General features: G+C 44.9%; 1 protein-coding gene across 1 annotated transcript in view; it reads right to left on the minus strand.

The window, feature by feature from the left end:
• Positions 1 to 20,718, minus strand: part of LOC120807643 (neural-cadherin) — a 285,961-nt gene that overhangs the window by 77,935 nt on the left and 187,308 nt on the right. Inside the window, exons 23-26 of the mRNA XM_040159884.2 lie at positions 19,272 to 19,365; positions 16,380 to 16,564; positions 10,293 to 10,522; positions 1,692 to 1,969 (exon numbers count right to left, since the gene is read on the minus strand). Coding sequence (XP_040015818.2) covers positions 1,692 to 1,969; positions 10,293 to 10,522; positions 16,380 to 16,564; positions 19,272 to 19,365 — 787 coding nt within the window. The remainder of the gene's footprint in view (positions 1 to 1,691; positions 1,970 to 10,292; positions 10,523 to 16,379; positions 16,565 to 19,271; positions 19,366 to 20,718) is intronic.

A 20,718-nucleotide genomic window follows, 5' to 3' on the forward strand; every position in this document is an offset into this window, starting at 1 on the left:
GGTTCAGGAACTTCCCTTCAGCATGAATAAAAACACTAATTGCAACTTCATTTTAATTCACCTCGTCTCCAGCTCCAACACACCAGCAGCGTCAAACCACATAGTCAGCTGCTAATGAGCAAAATAAGTGTGAAAAGACCTGGGACTTCAAATTAAGAGCTCAGCGGTTATGGGATTATTAGAGCATTTGGTGCCGTAGTATTTAATGGAAGTTCCTTTTAGTGGCATTGGGCAGATTGTTTGTTTTGATGTGTTCATTTTCCTTCACATTCTGTAATCACGACATCATTTGTGAGGATTTGCATCTAAACGAAACGCAGCATGAACGCACTTTCACGCAGTTACACGAACCCCCCCAGAGGCACTCTGCCTTCATCTCTCCCTCACAGTCTCCGAAGGACGTACTTCTGAGGTTATGTTCACTCCCCCTAATTTCCTCCTAATTCCTCCCTTCATTTGCATCTTCTCCTCTGGTGAAACATCACACCTCATTCAAGTGGACTCTCACATGTAGGCTCAACAGCATTCAATGTGGGACATGCACCCTTTGTATCCTGCCATCTTTCTCGTACATACCTGTGAGCCGCTTTACAATAACAGCATCAGCCAAACTGGAATCTGAGCCACAAAGCTAATGGCACCAGTCTGGGAAGCAGCTAGTAGACAGAAAGTCGGCATCACAACAGCCCAAGGAGCTAACGGATCTACACACACTTAGGGAGAGCATTGTCTCACTGGCTCAATGTGTCCTTTTACCATGGCAACACCAGGTGCTTGGAATCAGCCCAGCAGTGGAGTGCAGAAACAATGTCGAAAGTCACTGAAGGCATTTCAAATTAGTTCACATTAGTTGTTGATTTGGCAGATATCGTTAAATACCTTTGATACGTTTTCATGCATTGTGAATATCACTGTAATCTGCATTAAAAGCAGTATGTTTGTCCAGAGCCAATGTATAAGAGAAGGTTGAATATCTACATCTTTGTCCCAGAAAGCTGGATATGCACATACACAGGTTCATCATTACTGTGATTGCTTAGAGTATTTGCATTTGGATCTTGGGTCAGTTTAAAAAAGGTAATTCACATAGTTAACGTGTGATGATTAACCTTAACAATACAACAAGAATAAAAAAGAGCACAATTTCTTTACGAAAGCCAAACTACAAAAAAGCAAACAAAACGAATCCATTTAAATGGACAAATTACAATGCTGACAAGAATGGAGATCTGAGCAATTGTTTCAGCAAAAGCTTGTCATCCAGCAGTCCCTCATACAACGGTTGTAATAGAGTAATTTATCTTTTGTCCGTTTTCCCATGAAAGTCAGCCGCCGTACCTGAAGTACACAATTCATGAACAAAAATGCAATCATCAAATCGACATTGCATTTTGTGAAAGTAATGCACGTGTCAAAATCAACTCTCAGTCGGATTGCAACGATACCTCCACATTTACATGTGGACAGTTTGGGAAAAGCATTTATCTATTTACTTTTCTCAGCAATTTCAGCTTCAGCCATGTCTAAGCTCAATGGTTTCTCTGCTGTACATCTTTAGGGACACTAAAGGGCATAGATTAATGTGCTAATGGCCTTGCTAAGGTCGCCAGAACTACTAGAACACCAGTATCACCAATATCCAGAGTCATCTCCATCTCCCTGCTGAACTCTGCTCGTCCCTCCCCACTCACCTGTAGCCGTGCTGCGTGTCCACACACACGCCACCGTTGAAGCAGGGGTTTCTGGGATACGAGGTGCAGGGCTGATGGGACTGCTCCCTCCCAGGGCAGAGGCACGCGGCTGTGGACTCCACCGTCACCGAGACGAGACTCATGGTGCCGCAATCCACCACCGTGGGTGTGTCCCTCACGTTCAGAGCGCTGGTGCAGCCCCCGGCTCCGGCACACTCCGAGCCCGGGCACTCGTCCACCCGCACCTGGAAGACGTTGACCTGCAGGAAGGACTGCAGCTGGGTGGAGACGATAGAGAGGACAAGAGCACTGTGTGAAACACCGCAGTGATCGAGCAAGTGTTACAGCACCTCGTATTCCGCCCTCTCACATGGCGTGGTGACCACCAGAAGAAGGTACCTTTCAAACCATTGGGATCAATAGTGAGGCATCGCATGCGAAAGCCGTACGTGGTGAAGAAACCATTTAAATATTTAATTTGTTAGTTGAAAATAGATACAGTTGGGATGAGGACGTTTTCGCACATTTTAAAAGTTGATTACTCTTTCTCGTGTAGACCAGATCCACAGAAAGTGGTTCTTACCTTTCACAATAAAATCCATAGACAATTTACAATAAATACAAAAAGACCATTTTGCTAAGGGAGTCCCAATATTACATTACATTACATTACATGTCATTTAGCGGACACTTTTATCCAAAGCGACGTACAATAAGTGCATTCAACCATAGGGTACAAACTCCAATAAAACAGCTTATAGAGGTTTAGGCTATACAGACACTGCTCTGGATCAATCAATAATTTCATAAATGATAACTTGTCCAACAAGGTAATAAAAGTGCAGTAGAAAGTATGTGGATTCAAGTTACCTATTATGTAGAGTATACTCACTTTAATAAAATCTTGACTATTTGTTTGTTGTTCACATTTTAGTGTCAATTTTCATATTTTCTATTTTTAACAATGTATTTTACTGTACATGCACATTGAGTGTAATGTAAAATAATGCCTTGTACGTGTAATGTCTTTATAAATATTACTAAATAAACTCTAACTGATTTCTGATTCTGATGAAAATAAAAATAACGCTGGGAAAAGTCGTGGGCGAGCTACAGATGTGGGGAAAGAGACATTCCGACAGCCAGCAGACATGTGCAACATACGATTAAAGCGTATCTGCCATTGCGGTTCGAGAAAACTAACAATACAGCTTCAAAAGGAACAGGATCCTGTGCATTAGTTGCCGTAACCTTTGAGGTGTGCTGTAGTCTCCTGTGTATTAACACTGCACTCACTGACTGTAACAAATGCCAATTCACAACATAAGGTTGGTTTTTAGTGTGACACATGGTGGTGTACTTAGTCAAATTAGTAGTTTGTATGTTATTAGAACTCTTTTAAGCTGAGAACATTAATACTGTAAATGCATATTTACTGGAAAGTGCATATTCAGCGGGAGAATATATTGCAGTACTCGACGCAGGTTCCGTCTAAGAACTCAAGCATTTCATTTCTGCACTAGTTCCTGAAAAAGTAGGCTAAACGGTGATGTGTCACAGAGGAAACGGTGACTTTCTAGGTTGAGCAGTTTGACGGAGCACTGGCCGCGACAATGGGAGTCAAATTGAATTTGAACTTAGTGTTGCGGTGCAGTTGTGTGCGAGTGTGTGTGTGTGTGTTCATATTTAGAAGTGCTGGTCTGAGTGACGATGGAGAAGGAGATTTCAACTGACTTCACGTGCATGGACTCATGCGTAGCAGGCGTGCACAGGGGACACACACATGCAGACCCACTTGATGCGCGTGGCGTTGAAGCCGGGTCACTTCCTGCTCAATGCTCTGGACTGATTGGGTCCGATTCAGTGCGTCTGGATTCCGCTCACTAACCATGCAGTTCACATTTAATCCACTTATTCCACCAAGTGACCTGTGCTGCAGGGAATGCGACATAGGGTCGTGTTTTATAGACCCTTGTTACTGCTGACTGAATGCCCTGAACACTTAATAATAATAATCTTGATTTGTGTTGCAGAAAATGTTGATGAAATGCTTTAGATACAATAAAGCCCCACGGCAGCAGCTACAACACATAGAAGTAAAAGGTCATATACAAGGTAAACAAATGCAACCAATAAAACCAATGAACAGAGACTTAGAAACAGTTCAAACTTTAAAAAGTGCATAAGTAGTGATTCCCGCAAAAGCCCGTCGATAAAAATGTCTTTTCAGAAGGGATTCAAAAGATGGAACTTTCAGCTGCCTTTAGTCCCTCAGGCGGTTCATTCCAAAGTACGCGTGCAGTGACAGAGGAAGCACCTTCAGCCTTCAGCTGGGCCAGCAAACGCCAAAGTACAGCCTTCCTCCATGAAGATCTAGCGCTGCGTTCACCTCTTTCGGAGTCAGACAGATAGCTCGGGCTCAGCTAACTTCGAATCAATTGTAAATCTAATTGTACTGCTAAGACTGAAGTTATACGCTTTCTATGTGGAGTGCCAGCTTACATTTCAGCCGCAGCTGTTTTGATCGAGCCGGAGACGGGAAATTGATGTTGACTGCGACAAGAATATGGAGGGTTGCGATCGTCCAGAATAGATTAAATCAAATGAAATGAATCACTTTCTCTGAATCGGTATGACATAAAAGAAATGGTTTCTGATACATTAGTGTGCTGAAGGATGCCAAGCAACTGTCTTTTCTTGCTCCTAGATGTCAACAAAAATTACTCTAATCCCTTTATTTTAGGTGAAAAGTCACCCTGATTAGTAGGATGGTCAAAATCAAACATAAGGTATTTTATTAGTTTGAATGTTTCTGAGAGTATGTGCAGTCTTTAGAAGATGCAATGTAACGTTGAGGAGGCCCTGTAGGGGTGTAATGATGTGAATCTGTGAACCCTCCTCCTCGGGCTCCTTGTGCCATTGCTTGTTGTGTGACAGCTTGATGGACCAACCAAACGGGCTGTGGAGGAAGTGGTTGGTGGGGGAGTGTAGCAGAGATCAGTGCCACGTATCCTCATACGACGGTGTGTTTGATTCTCGCCAGCAACGCGGATCAAACAATGCTTATGCGTTTTAAAGTACAATTCCCCTCTGAGACTCAAGAGACTAAGTCGTGATCATTGGGTTCAAATATCTATGGACCTTGTTGACCAGCGTTGGCTCCCCCCATCCACCTCCCTCCCCCGGAGCACAGGTGGTGCTTTACCTCGTCCTTCATGACAACGTGGAGGATATAAATAGAGGTTTTTGAAGAGATCTACAAAACACATATTATTTTTCATTTGTATATCTATAGATGCTGGATAACAGTGTTTGCATACATTGAATGGTTGTCCCACAAAGCACCCCATTCATGAATAAATCAAGTTCACATTACACTGCTAAATGAATGCAATGTTATATCAGTTTGTAAGGAGATACATTCTAGTGGGGAAGCCAGCAGAGGGGTCCTCGTGGGGGACGGATATTAATATTTCCAAGTTTATTTCATAATTTTGACTATTATAAGGGATCTGAAATAGGGGCGTTGGCGCAGAGGCGTGCCTAAGGGTCGCAGCAGAGCAGACAGCTAGCGGTGAGCCACCTGAGATGGCAGCCAACAGGGACTCAGCAGCTACTCGCTTAATTAAGCCAGACTTTAAACCGTGATATAAGAGTGAGTCACGAACCCCCCCCCCCCCCCCCCCCACACAGCTGTCACATCGAGGCATATTACTTTAATGGACCAAAAGCCTTTTCCGTACATGGCTGATGTTAATTTGGGCGGCGAAGCCTCTTTGACGTGGGGGTCTCGGGGGATTGGCTGCTTTTGGAGCCGACCTCAAGGGGCTATTTGAGGAAAGGCAGTTTTTGGCACTTTTCACTTTATTTCCTCAGCGTTGGAGGTTGGCGCTTGGTTTTTCTGATATTATCAGTATGATATTGTACTTTGTGGAGCTATATTACCAGTAGTAAATCTCATGTGCGGGTTGATTCATAATCAAAATGCAATGTGTTTTAGACCCAAACAAATCTCTTATCTGTCCGGTCAACAGGGTCTATCCTTAATAAAGGTCAAGCTCACCTTCCCAACACAAGATAATGGATCCCTCTGATGTTAAAACCAGTGAGACCCACTCATGCAGTGTAATAATGTCTGCAGTGGAAAGAGGTTCGGGGGGGGGGCAGTGCTCAGCGTTGTGCCGTCTCTTCTGTAGATTACATTTTGAAAAAGAGATCTCCCTTCTCAATAGTCCATCTCTAGAAAATACGTCATCCCACACTAGAGTCTCCTAGTCCCCACAGGAAAGTGAATCAGCATGCCTAATCTTTTGTGATGGTCTGCCAAATGCTGAGAAAATGTACGGAGGGGCACACATTTGATCTGCGGAAGGCAGAGCAGTGTGCATTGCAAGCAACAAAAGGACCACAGGGACGTATTGTTCCCCCGGCTGCTGCTCCAATGCACAGAGACGCTTGTGCAATCCTCTCCGCGACCCTCAGGGCCACATTCACATAATGACAGGATGCACTTCGGTACCAGAGCGCCATAGCAATCATTTGAAAAAGTCCAATAGCCAATGTCATTAAGTCGAGTGCAGTGTGTTGGATAGCAAACGCTGAGGGACGACTTCCATGCTTAGAGCAGGGAGAAATGGACAGACACAATTCATTCGTTCATTTGGTCATTACTGGCAAATTGGGGACATTAATATTAAGCGTCATCTTCACACAAAGCCCCCCCCCGTCCCGTCTCCCTTCCCCGCCTCTCGTTCATCCTCTCCATCGCCGCGCTTCACATTTCATTCTGATCAACGTCCTCTCTGGAGAACCTGGCGGAATTCAGATGAAACGCTCGGCGCTCTCCTTACAAATCACAGCTGAAAGCCGAGGCTTCCTCTGCACTCGCACGTTTTTTTCCCCTCATCCTAAAGACTTCAATCATGAACGTGCGTGCTTTCCACCTCATTTCTAATCTCTGGCCCCTTTTTCTTCTTCCTCAAACAAAAGCCACTTGAAACAGAGAGGAAGGGAGCTAAGCGGGAGAGGCAGCGGGTTTGAGTGGCCCGCGTGCTGCAGAGAGCTGTCCAGGCACGGCGTGGTGGTGTCCTCGGGGTGCAGGTCTCCTCTGCTGAGACACATGGTGTCATGGTGAGGATCGATGATGTCATGTACATGCACATACTTCTAATGATAGGAAGAAGAGAGCTTGTCCAGAGTAGAAGCCAGGAGGTCCGGGGAGTGAAGGAGGGCAGGAGGGGACAGTGGGGTCCAACCAGGAGGTCCGGGGAGTGGAGGAGGGCAGGAGGGGACAGTGGGGTCCAGCCAGGAGGTCTGGGGAGTGGAGGAGGGCAGGAGGGGACAGTGGGGTCCAACCAGGAGGTCCGGGGAGTGAAGGAGGGCAGGAGGGGACAGTGGGGTCCAGCCAGGAGGTCTGGGGAGTGAAGGAGGGCAGGAGGGGACAGTGGGGTCCAATCAGGAGGTCCGGGGAGTGAAGGAGGGCAGGAGGGGACAGTGGGGTCCAACCAGGAGGTCTGGGGAGTGAAGGAGGGCAGGAGGGGACAGTGGGGTCCAATCAGGAGGTCCGGGGAGTGAAGGAGGGCAGGAGGGGACAGTGGGGTCCAATCAGGAGGTCCGGGGAGTGGAGGAGGGCAGGAGGGGACAGTGGGGTCCAATCAGGAGGTCCGGGGAGTGAAGGAGGGCAGGAGGGGACAGTGGGGTCCAGCCAGGAGGTCCGGGGAGTGGAGGAGGGCAGGAGGGGACAGTGGGGTCCAGCCAGGAGGTCCGGGGAGTGGAGGAGGAACGAGCGAGCAGGTGGGGTCCAGCGGGCTGGTCAGGGCGTTGAAAGGGGTGAAGGAGGGGACAGGTGGGGTCCACGTGGGTCAGTTGAGTGAGGGCAACAGAGGAGGCTCTCGGGCCCAGAAGGGGTGAGCCAGCAGAGGGGAGCCGGGGGAGGAGCAGCAGAGTCCACTCTCTTACTCCCATTCAGAGTTTTGTCGGTGTGATAAAGTGAAACGTTTGGAGTCTATGATGAGATTCTCTTCCACGTTTCCAATGTTGCTCAGCTGCTCTCCAATGGGTGAAATGTAATATATTGATACTTTTTGACTAAATAGAGGAAGGTTTATGATATCTATCCAACCTCATTTGACAGAGCACAGTTCTTTTGTAGGTTTGTTAACGTATCAGAGGTGGACGAGGATCTGGGGAGGCCGGTATACATCACTGACTCTGAAGTCAGACAAACTAGACCGGCAGTGTCTTTGGGTACACAACTTGGACTCTATTGGGAAACAGACAAACAACCTTTGTCTCAGAAACAGGGAACCTTACCTCCTCCCAAGATGGAGATCGTGGTAGGAGGTAAGAATTGGAAATCCTGGTAGCCAGACATACAGTAACGGTGTTAAACCCAGATCATTGTTGTTAACATGACCAGATCTATGAAATGAGATAATAACTTACAAACATGGATGTCCTCTGTGACAGTCCTGTGTTTGTTTGTCTCATATATGACGCTCCTAACCAGCCACTACTGAATCACACTTCCAAAGCAGTTACTCTGGTGTCTAACATTGGGCACCGATGGGTTTCAAGTTTTAAAGTTGCTTGAGAGCCCGGAACGTCTCGCGCAGACCCTGCAGGAGGCTTTTTGCGACCAACGGTGCAGTTAAAAGGAACCAAGCGATTCATTGAGTCTGGTAATCAGGTCTTTATTATCAGGCCAATCCTCCAATTTTATATACAACTTTTTCACGTAATGAAATGTTTTTGATGATAGACATAATGATTTGTCTGAATCCTAATTCCTAATAGAACTATGACTGACTCTTTAGCTTTAGTGAGAGCTTTTACACGCTCATCATTTGAGCCAAGTAGGAGCTGCAGCTTTGTTCATACACTGCCCAACAATTTGAAAATAATTGGCCGGCGATGGTGTTGAGTGTCAGAAACATGCCGCTCTTTGGTCCTAAAAGCATCTTGTTTCTATGTTGTAAGTTTAAGATCACTGTGCTGCAGATATGACAAGTACTAAAGCAGAGCTAGTATACTGTTGTAAGGGTTTTCACGCTCACACTTTAATGGCAGACCAAGTTTATTTAGACAGCTGCTTCCAGGCTGTGAGAGTTGTTCTCACAATGCTGCGCACTGTTTTTGAGTTCCCTTTTCTCTCGTTAACCAAGCAAAGTCCATTTGCCATTCTGCTCTCTAGGTGTTGGATGATTTTTAGACCATTATTACAGGCTTGGACAGTATAAAACAAACAAACAACAACTTAATCGGAATTCAAATTGCAACAGGCCTTTTTCACAGCAGACAATATGCACAGATGTTGCTTATAGCTTTAACAATGGTTCTGTTTCATCCAAGCGTCCCAATAAACAATGAGGCAGCCTGCACAGCCGGACCCTGGCATGCTGTGATATGTGGACATGCCCTCATGGCAAAAGGCCAGTCGCCTTACCCCCAGGTTAATGTTGGTCATTATTGAGGGTTTGTGGCATTGCTGTTTTCTCTCCTGTGTTTATGGTCTGTAATAATATAAATGATGCATGTGCATCGCCCACAGACAATGTCGATAAATATGCGACAGTGTGGATGATGACTTGACTACAGTTGGCATATTGGTGCAGAACGGTGGCGGTGGAAGGGTCACGTTCTGATGCACCCACCTGCATGCAGGATGCACGCAGGATGCATGGGATATAGATTGATGGAAATAAAGGATAGATAGCACGAAGCCTTTCTAGTCTTTGCACAACTCAAAGTGCTGTACATTCTGCCCTTAAGAATGCTAAAAGGTGTCTTACTAATATATATTTCAAACAACTGGATTTATTCAAGTTTAAACAAGATTATATTTTAAAGCATTATACTGTCTTGTTAACATATTAGTCATTTTGAATGGAACATAAAATCACCATTATGTAACTGAAGGGTAAACGCTCAACCAGAAAGCATTAATGCTGAAATCCGCTTACTGAACATCCGCCCGTAACAATCAGCTATAAAAGTAGGTTCACTATGTTGGATCAAATTTGTCTTTAATCTATGACACTCGTGTCATTTCATTTCTCTAAAACGCCCATTTTAGGCTTTTTTTTGGCAGATTAATTGGTGGAAATATTCCCTCTGACCAACGCTTCAGGTGAGCGGCAGGACTCTCTCTCTCTTACTCACACACACACACACACACACACACACACACACACACACACACACACACACACACACACACACACACACTTTTTTTTTGCACGGACAACATGTCTCACCAGACTCCTTTGCGCTAGAGAAACGTTTTTAGTGAGATTGGAGGAGAAACCCAAGTGGGAACCAAGAACTTTGCTGTTGTGGAAGCAGTGAGACAGGCACGTAAAGCGAGGACAGCTATTGTATCTACGGATGTTTGAAGTCAGCTGTCCTAACATTGGTGTCCTGTCCACGGTGAGACATGTTACACACTGATGTGTTTCCACAGTTTTATTACGGATGCGCTTTTGGTTTGTATGAAATGTTGACAGATCATGTGAGTCTTGTTTAGAAGGTTGTTATAAAGAATGGATAATGTGCTGGATTGATGGATGGATTTAAAGCTACCTGGCGTAAACGGGGACCTACTTTTTGTTTGTGGGCGGCCACATAACCGTGGATCTTCTCGGGTTGGAGGAAGGAGGGCCCACCGCGCACGGCGAAGCGGACGTCCAGCATTCGCTCCTTCACATCCATGAGGCTGAAGATGTTGACATCGTCGGGTGGAACGGAGAGCATCTCGGACAGGAAGTCCAGCAGCAGCTCGTAGCGGCTCCGCTGCTTTCCTCTCAGTTCAATGAACTCCCTCGCTGTGATGTCTGAGGAACACACACACACACACACACACACACACACAGCATTGGAATCGTGTACTGTTCAGAAGTGGCCTCATTATTTCCATCCCTGCTTGAGGATAAATCCAATTATTTTCAAACTGGGCCCTAGTGCGAAACTAAAAAACATGGTCTAGAGCACTGGAGACAGAACCTATGATAATTAATTATTGAACATGGCTCTTTTCATCAGATTCATTTTTAATCTTTTTTTAAATGAATTTTGCAGTGATACTTTGTCTTGTCGTTTGGTATTTCTATTTCACAGATATTTTATATTTTCACTATTCATGGTTACCTCTAGAGTAAAAAAATGTTTTCCTTAAAAATAGTTTTATGGGAAGCCGCAGCGGTTTTCTTTCAGAGAACACACTGTTTTGTAACTGCTGCTTATCTTTTATGAAAATGTCAAAATTGAGTCCTTTCTCACTGTTCGTACGATGAAGCAGGATATATATCTCTCTTTAAAAAAATGTTATGGACGTATTTGTGTGTGCGTGTTTATGTTTGAATGCCTTTGGATGAAGATGGTGACAGGAACTTGGGTTTTCAATACTGCGCCAGTTAAAGGTAATTTCACTCTCAATCATTTGCGGTTAATTCCTCGTCACATTCTGCAGCAGCCTCTCAACACTTCTTGCAATCTCCTTTTCTCCTCAAAGATGAAGTGGCTGTGGTTCAGCATGCAAGAGTTGTTTGTTTAAGCCCAGTAACACCATCGCCTCTCAGCTGAATCTGGGGACAATGGGCCTTGTCCGAGATGAGGCCATAGACCATTAGACACCAGAACTTTGGGATAATCCTTCCCTAAGGTCTGAGTTCATCTTTAGCAGCAATGTTACAAAGGTATCACCTTTCTAAATAAGTGTTCCAGACCTGGGGCCAACAATGATCATTTCAGACTTATTTCATCTTGTTGTTGAGCAGTAGGAGAGCAGGCGACACGGAAGAAAGAAAGCTTCACAATATGAACTTTCTGTAGTCGCAGTTGCCCAAATCGAGAGGTAGCTTCCTCACTGCTAAAGGAAACATGCTGTGCTCATTTTAAAAGGTAGATATCTGTATTTCGGGTTTGTGAACACAGACTTTTATCTGTATTCAACTCCTGCCTGGGACGCTCTGGAGCTTTCACAGTATTTAAACCAGCTTTAAAATCAAGCATTTTTTCTTTACCAACCATCTGACAAAAAATGAATCACTTTAATAGTTCAGCCTTGTAGACATTCTGTGGAGAATTGTAATTAAAAACATTAGACTTATGGCCCAAAACTCATTTTGCAAGATCACAGTGCCAAATGCTGTTTTCAAGGTATTTCAAGAAGGGGAAACACATGAGGTCACCCTGAGCTTGACCTCTGACCTCCAGTTAGAACCCCTGTTGTGCTAACTTTGAAGAAATTCCCAACAGGCGTTTCTGAGGTATTGCATGATGATGCTTCAAACAGACGAGCCAAAAACATTGAACCATTACTAAGATTTGATATCGTCCTATTGGGGGGAGACCAACTACATGTGAGTGCCGTTTGTTCATATGAACGAAACCCTTTAACTCCAAGTACAACCAGAAACCGCCCTACGTGGCCAAAAACGTCTTCACAGTCTACATCCCGAGACTCCAGCTGGTTCTCACAGGGACAGAAGTGCAGCGCACACACACACACACACACACACACACACACACACGTACACACACACACGTCCACGTACACAAAGGTGGGCAGGGTGATTAGGTCAGAGCCGAGGCATTAAGAGACAAGAGAGGGGGCTCACAACGGGCTCAGCGGATGCAGCGCGAGGGATAGAGGCTGCTGTCAGCTCCCATCAGTCCGTCCGACGGGAGAAGCGAGGACACATGCAGACAGAGAGACGGTCGGGAGGGACGGGCGCTGGAGGGGAAAGGGAAGTTACTCCTAACGCAGAGTGGCAGCCTTTGCACCTGGCTTTGATCCAGCCTCACAAATCACTGCTGCTCTCTCCTTGCCAGAGGCGTCATTGGAGCCGAGGCGGGGGGGCACGGACGCACGCCCGCCTTTAGGCTTGTGATGCCTCACAAATAGGTGCAAAAATGTAATAGTAAACAAACGCACTGGAAGAAGACCGGGAGAAAAGGCAAATAGCACACGGCGTTTGTGCAGTTTGGAAGGATTCTTACTGACAAAAGTCTGAAGCAGTGTTTTTTCAGGCAGGTTATTTGATCAAATTAAGAATGGATGAAATGAGATGATTAAAAGAGCAAAATATCACAATATAACAAACATGTCATTATAATGTCAGCTTTGAAATTGACGTTTTAAAAGTATCTTTTGAAAAAAGTACTGATTGAATCCTCCTAGGTGTCTACCTTTTCTTCCTCAACTGTGATTCACAATAATAACACAGATGTAACTAATGAGGCCAATACAAACATTGGTTATTAGCATAATTGTGTACAGCAGAATGCAGATGGCACTCATCTAAAACAGGCCTCTTTTCGGTACACAATAATTAATGACTTTTTGGGGTTTCCTCATGTAATGCATGAGGAGAACCTGCGTTGCCGTGGTTTTGAACACATTTTATTTCAGGACCCCACTGAGTGATTAAAACCCTCTTTGCCAAGGTGGTTGACTCTGGTCCAAGATGTGTGTGTCTGTCCAGTAAGTTTTGATGCACCACACAGGCTGCGGTCAGCGGTGTGCGCATTGCAAATGAAAAGAAAACGACTTTTCACAGTTGTCCTTTTGTACTCATGAAAATTGTGATGGGTGTGTTATTCAGACATTTGTCAGAATGACATTGACAATTAAAGTAAAGGGGCTTATGAAAAACAACCCTTTGAAACATGATTCCAGCTAAAAAGATCAGTCAGTGCGACAGGCCACGACTTTTAGGGATTCACCAAGACCAGTGCCCTTCTCAGACCGCATGACATCTAACAACAAAATATTGGACGATTAGATCCAATATTTAGATTAGACCATGTAGCCATTTGTGATGTTGATTTTCCAAATTCCCATAATAATATCCGCAGAGAATAGAAGAGGTTTCATATTTCTTCACCTCTTTTATAGCCAGATATATCATGTATAAGCGTATATGCAATTTCAAATGTGTGAAATGTTATCTGAGAGCAATCCCAGCGATGGTGTCAACAAACACATGAGACAAAGAGACTGTAGTCTTCAACTACAAGTCCTCGTTGTGTGAGACACAAACAGACCGTACAAATACGGTCCACTCCGAGACGAGCCGTTCAAAAAGCAGTCTTGACAGCGGCCCAGAGACCTGTATTGATCGCGAGCACTACAGCACACCAAGAACAAGGCGATGAGGCTGCTCTGTTAATGGCACATACCGAGCTCTTAAACGGGACAGAGGACAGTGAGAGGGACAGCTGGAGTAATGTCTGAAGTGTCAGATCAGTGAGGGAGGTGAAGACAGTTTCAGGTATCTCGCAAATCCATCCTTGCACCAACAAACCAAGATATTTTTCCAATTTCTGTAGATCGATGGCACAATGCCTCAGAGGGCAGAGACGTGTGAAGAGACAGAGCTTCTGTTAGAGGACAAGCCCTCCATGTTTGAGAAAGTTTGTTTAACGTGTGACACACACCGTCCTCTGCCCAATGTGTGCCTCCCCCTCAGCACTGAGCATTCCAATCTAAGCCGGCGCGATGTGGACGTTTCAAGGACTTTTTGTTTACCACATTCTTTTTTACCTTTCCATCAATATTGAGAGAGAGAGCGAGCGGGAGGGAGGCAGATTTGACTGGTGCGTTTTTTGTGCGTCTCATCGCATTCAACATTTGTTCTTGAAATGGGATTTAGAATGTCAAAAAGGGTGCGAGTAGTGCTATGGGTGGAATACTTTCCTAATCCTCCAGACTGAGAATCAATGAGACTGTTTACTCCAAAACTGCACATGAAAGAAAATTGAAATCCCGGAGATTGCTTCTGCTACACATCCTCCACACATGCACACTACTGTTTTGGTAGCTTGCCAACACCTCAGTCTATTACCTTTTGCCTCCAAACTTCAAACTTCCATTTGGTTTTAGTTTTACTTTCTCCACAGCTGAACTGCAAGTTAAAAGTCAGTTTGTTACTGTGTTCACTCCTGCTTCCACCAGGGCGTCTTAAATCAATACGCACTGCAGCTACAGCCCTCTGAGGACAGCGCTGCCCTTTGAAAACCCTCAACGAAGTGATCAGGGACTAACCGGACCTCGTCAATCTTAATAAACGGACCAAAACATGGTTTTGTTCGCAAAATCAAATAACAAATTTGACATTTCTATCGCTGTCATTTTTAAATTCCACTGTTCATCTTGAACACACGTTTGCTCTTCGACATTTTGCGGACGGGTTCAATTGGCCCAAAGGAATATTGAAAATGTGGCCGCCAGCTGTTCTCCACGTAATGTGTCGTGGTTTTGGTGCACATCAATTTACCTCGGCCTCGTTTTTCAGAATGAGAGGCAAATCCTTTTATCTACTTATATGACTCTCGCCTCCATCCCCTCCTTGCCTTCCCTCCCTCCCTCTCTCCCTCGCCTCCTTTTGGAGTGCATCCCCTCCTGGCCACCTCCTCTGCTTCAATTTCAATATCTACGAAATCATAAAAATCCCTCGACCATGTCCCATTTCACTAAAGCAAATTTAATACTGAGCAGACAGCCAATGTGCTCTGCATGAGACAATGATGGATGCTGCTCAACATGTTAAATGTGCTGGCTGAGCAAAACCTTCTCTACTAATCATTTTGCCAGCATAAGTAATGGAAACAGATTATTTTTTGTGTGTGTGCACCAACGACCAACTGAAATCCCCTGAGTCAGGGGAGAGGGATTAATAACTAGGGAAGATTTGTAACTGAGTGTGACAAGTGCGCCTGTGAAACAATGCAAACAACCACCGCAAACAATCAGCACTCAGTCATTTAAATGAATGGAGACGACTCGGCAAAGAAGGATCACATCGCCCAACACTCCCTAGTCAGCAGCACACGGAGCACTGTTTTGTCCTCATTGACTTTTATCAGCTCATCACAAATTGGTTTCGCTTTAGGTCCTGTAGTGCTGCAGTAGCATAAAGGGGCCAAGCGCTTTGGAATGAATCCCACAGAAACATGATACACAGGACATGCAGGGGGCCAAAGCCAAACTGGAGCTTATAGGTGAAGGACAGTCTCAGGGTGTCACTACACTCCTATCTGGTTTTCACACTAGACAGGATGTTGAAACAAACTTTAGAAGACTAACATCGATCTCTGTGATCACTTTATCATTTGGTCCCGATACATATTTATGTCATAATCACTCCGTGAAGTCTTTGGCCATCACCTTCAGTCATCCAATCAGTTCATCGGTGCAGGTGGACATGGAAGAAATTCCCACCAGGCTTTCTGAGGTTTCTCGTTAACGGGACCATAATGGGACAACCCAAAAACATAATGCCACTGGCTAAAGCTGTTGCAGGGGCAGAAAGGCAAACTATAGAGACATTTCTAAAGGCATTGGTGGACTGTATCAACACTAGAGACGCTGGTGATGAACCTGACAAAACCTGACATTGGATAACTATCAAAAGACCACAAATGAAAACGCTTTTGGTCAAAGTGATTTGACCAGCACATCTGCAGATATAATCCACCTTATGCAGTCTCCTACGGTCAAGGACAACACAAAGCTGATGCAACATAATCGCACTGGGCAGAGGCAGACAACACCATCCTGTCTGTGAACACAGCTTTAACTGGAAGGGGGTCAAAGGTAAAGCAGAACATTCAAGTTTGACCCTTCAGGCTACTTCTATTAGTCTAGTTCTGACCAGAGGCACCGCTGTGTGTGACGAGTCAGCTTACCTGCTAGGCGGAGAGACCCCGAGTTGTAGATGGCATCGTCACGCAGCTCCCTCACGTGCACGGTGACCGAGGAGACGGCATCTGGCCACACTCCATCCGACACGCGCACCTGGAAGTGATAGACGTCGGGTGGGGTGTTCTCTTTGATGATCAGGAAGCCGGTTCGCTTGTTCAGGATAAAGTAGCTGAGGGGAAAGAACCGACACGCAGATTTAAAAAAAGATTTACCTGACAACATTTGAATGCATTTATTCTAACTCATAGAAGCCAAGTGCGGGGAGGAATATGTTCAAGCTCTCTTCATGGACAGGCCAAAGCGTCAGATGACCTGTGCTCCATTGAATAAAAAAGGTTAAATGTGAATCTCAACATTCAATGACGTGTCCTTTGTCGTATCCCGAGAGCCAACCAGCACAGCCCACAACAACAAGTCACTAACCCCGGCATCCACTTCAATGTAGTGACGGAAAAGTGCAAGTAAAAGTGGGACGGCTCAGGTCTTTCAGGTTGCCGTTCTCCTGGCTACTGCTGGAAGGCAGTGTGACCAGGGTCCGAGACTGGCCCGTGTGTTTGCAGCATCCAATTTCCCCACAGCGAACAGTGTGACTGCTGCATTGCCCGACCTTAGTTATTCCCTAATGGCTCAGAGCGCCAGAGGGTCAAGCTGCTGAATCTGTTGGAAACTGCTGGCGTTGGACTGATTAGGCTATTTCAGATGTGTCAGTGAGTCTGCAGACACCAGTCATTTCACTTACACTTTCACTCTCCAGGGCCGCCGACTCACACTACTCAGAGGCTCTCTGTATGTGTGCAGTGTTGTCACAGCAGTGCATGCAGACCGCTAACAAAGTAGAATTGAAAAATGATTACCGCCATGCACCCTTCTTATGGGACTCCTGTTGATGGCTTTGTTATTGGTGGTGTGCAATGTGCACATTTCTTTTGTATACATCTGCTGGGATGTGATGTAAAACTCACGGCTCTGAGTAAGGGCTCTGCTTGGGTCCAGAGACCTTTGATTAAAAATCGAACCATTAAAGCTGCAAGCAGTGATCAACGGGCCCTTGAACATTCCTGCTCATTGGGGGGAACGGCAGGAGACATCCAGGCACAACGCAACAGGAGCTGAGCTCAGTGCAGTAATTAAAATAGTCTCCGACAAACGGCTCTTGGGTTAAGAAAGAGGGCGGGGCTACGGTGAAGGGGGGCGATGACCCACGAATGATGCTTCCCACATGGGTGTTGAAAGAGAACGGGGCTTTATGTGTAGATGGTCAACATCTCAAAATTACAGCTACTTACTGTTTCATGGCAAAATATACTTTTTTTGCAACCTCAATCAAAAATGTTTCAGAAAAAGCAAACATTTGATTTCCTTTGTAATGACCAATGCAGGGCAATCCCATTAAATGCGTTGGACTTTGACACATACAGACTTAGAAATGGGCTGAAATGTAACTGAATTCAAAATATCCGACTTCCTCGTTATTCAGACAGATAGCACAACTTTTTGAGCATCTTAAGCCTCTAAAAAACATTTCTAAAATATGAGCATGTCATACCAAAAGGATGGTAAATGGTAAATGGCCTGTACTTGTATAGCGCTTTTCTAGTCTTCTGACCACTCAATGCGCTTTAACACTACATGACATCATTCACCCATTCATACACTGATGACAGGAGAACCACACACAGTGACACCTGCCCATCAGTAACTAACATCCACACGCTGCAGTCGCAGCTACAGGAGCAATGTTGGGTTCATTTCTTGCCCAAGGACTCATTCTGACAGAATGAGAGGGTCGGCATGGACAGAATAAATAATAAAATAATTTTATGCGATATTCTGTTAAAGGCCCAACACGCTTTACTGGTTTGGTTGCCTTTACAACTGTCCAACATGAAGACAGACCCATATAAATATGCTTTCATCCCCCTCAGCCATGTGTTCTACTTAGCATTTTGGTGTTTACCCGGTTTTCGGCTGTAAAGCAATAGCCCCCTGGGACAGTAATAGAGAATGTGAGAGGAAGACAGAGGGAAAAATGAGACCGACTAATAGGCAAAAAGACAGGAAAGGAAGCAATTTCACTTGGTCCTCGTCTCCCTGCTCGCCTTGTACAGCAAATGAGCTCATTCAAGTTGGATTAGAAAGGAGATCCAAGGCAGAACCTTGGCAAATCAAATCAAAAACCACTTAGCGGGCCACATTAACTCATTTTACAACATATGCTGTAGTGGGAAATTATGTTTAATGTATAGCACTTCATTTCAGCTTCCACTGAGAATTTTAACTATTACAATTACCAACACTTCCCCACTTTGCAACTTGCCAACACCTCTTTGACGTAATTGCATGTAAACTGGACATGTGCACTATACCTATTCTACAAGATGCATCAAAATGCTTCAATATAATACTAATATCCTTGGTGTATATCATATCATATATCAGTGGTGTTTAAATACAACTGTGAATGAACAAACACAATCGTAATTCACTGACACTGACTGGCCTGAAACGCAGAGAGATGAGTGTTAACCCCTCATAGTGCACCCAGTCACGGGCTGAACTTTGACTTTGAGAAGGAGAACTCTTATGAGTTCAGCTTGGACCGAAGACTTAAACATGTGTGTGGCTCAGGGGTGTTGTTGCTTTGTATCATTCAAATGTCTGAATCAACCACTACGCCCCGATAATGTAGACACGGTGTGCTGCAAAGTTAGCAGGGAAACAGAAAAAGGGCCCAGGGCAAGAGAGCAATGTGTTCCCCCGGCGATCCCCATGAGGCTTTCATCAGATCCACCATCTATCAATACACAACAGAGATGAGGCCAACACAAACAGTGGCCAACACAACATACATATCGGAGATGTAAAATGTCAGTTACCTCGGCATGTGTCCTTCAAAGACGTACGTCTTGTTGTCCCAGTCATCAGGGTCAGGAGAGTAGACCTTCCCAAGCACTGTAGTCGGCATCCGGCCTGGTAACAGAAACTATGTCAGTTCACTGTTTTAACATTTCTGGATGAAAAACATCGCTCTGCACTGGGCCTCAATTCAGTCAGGACACTCTTTGGGTAAGAATAGTGTCCATCTCAGCAGGTGTATTTACATGTATGTGTGTTTTAGTCAGTGTAGATTAACTGTGTCTGATACACAATCAACACCACAAACCATTCCAATAGAAACTTTATCCCAAACACAAAGTAGCATTAGAGAGGAATAAATACCCTAACCCCCACGCACACAAAAACATGAATACACATAAATATACATAGGCTAGAACATATGTCTAATAATGACCTCCCAGAAGAAGGAAATGCACAACAACAAATGCTCTCTGAATGCTCATAATAACCATGTAGAGCCACTGAGACCATCTGGCAATCCTTCTGAGGGTCCCGTGACGGATTAAAGGTTGACCCTGACATGGTGAATTTTAGCCCGTTCTTCTTTGTTGATAGGAAAAGTTAGATTCCACCAAAGCAAATTGTTTAAATGAAAATATGATATGTTTCTATTGCGAAAGAATAGAAGTATGAATATGAACAAAACCTATGGATGTCTGGGGGATGTTGTGCCCGGACATCCAGCATTACCCTCTGAAGGGTAAAGATTTTAGCGGCAGTGGCGCCCTTGTGACCCTGAGAATAGCCCCATGGGAGTCATTCTGGGACGGGGAGCATGCAGACGGGGACTCTGTGCTAACAGCGGGTGAATGGAGCCAGAGGTGAATAGCACCATGGAGATGATGTGTGCTGGGGACAATTGCGAATTAATGGGCACCATCAGTTTCCACTGCACAGACTGAAAACCTTCGCTGACCTCGGAGTAGGGCTGTGCGGTATGGCCAAGAATTCATTTCACCGTATTTAGAAAGACTCTGACGGTATCCCTGTCTATGACTCTATTGTTTATTCAAGTAAACACATTAATTCATTAAACGCCAAAAAGGGCCGCTGTTCACCGCTCGCCGGCGAGTTAGCGTGTTAGCTTGTTAGCTAGTTACCGTGTTAGCTTGTTGCGGCTGCTAGTGTTGCCACCAAAGAAAATAGAAGCGGCTCAACCAACTTTGCAACAAATCGTTTTCTGATCCAACTTATGACAGACTTTTCAAAACCAAAAACCCACCAAACACACACAGCTCGTTGTTCCTCTTGTATCGCTCTTTCTGTGTTTTCATGTAGCAACAAGAAACTTCTTGTTGTGAGCTGTACCCAGCATGCAGTTGGGTCATTTCATAAATGTACAATTTTCGCCCGTTTAACCCTGTTAAAGAGTGTTGGTTGTGGGTTACTCATTGTCTTTATAGTTACTAGTAAAAGTTATAACCA

This window comes from Gasterosteus aculeatus, chromosome 12 (assembly GCF_964276395.1).
Source record: "Gasterosteus aculeatus chromosome 12, fGasAcu3.hap1.1, whole genome shotgun sequence".
Lineage (NCBI taxonomy): Eukaryota > Metazoa > Chordata > Actinopteri > Perciformes > Gasterosteidae > Gasterosteus > Gasterosteus aculeatus.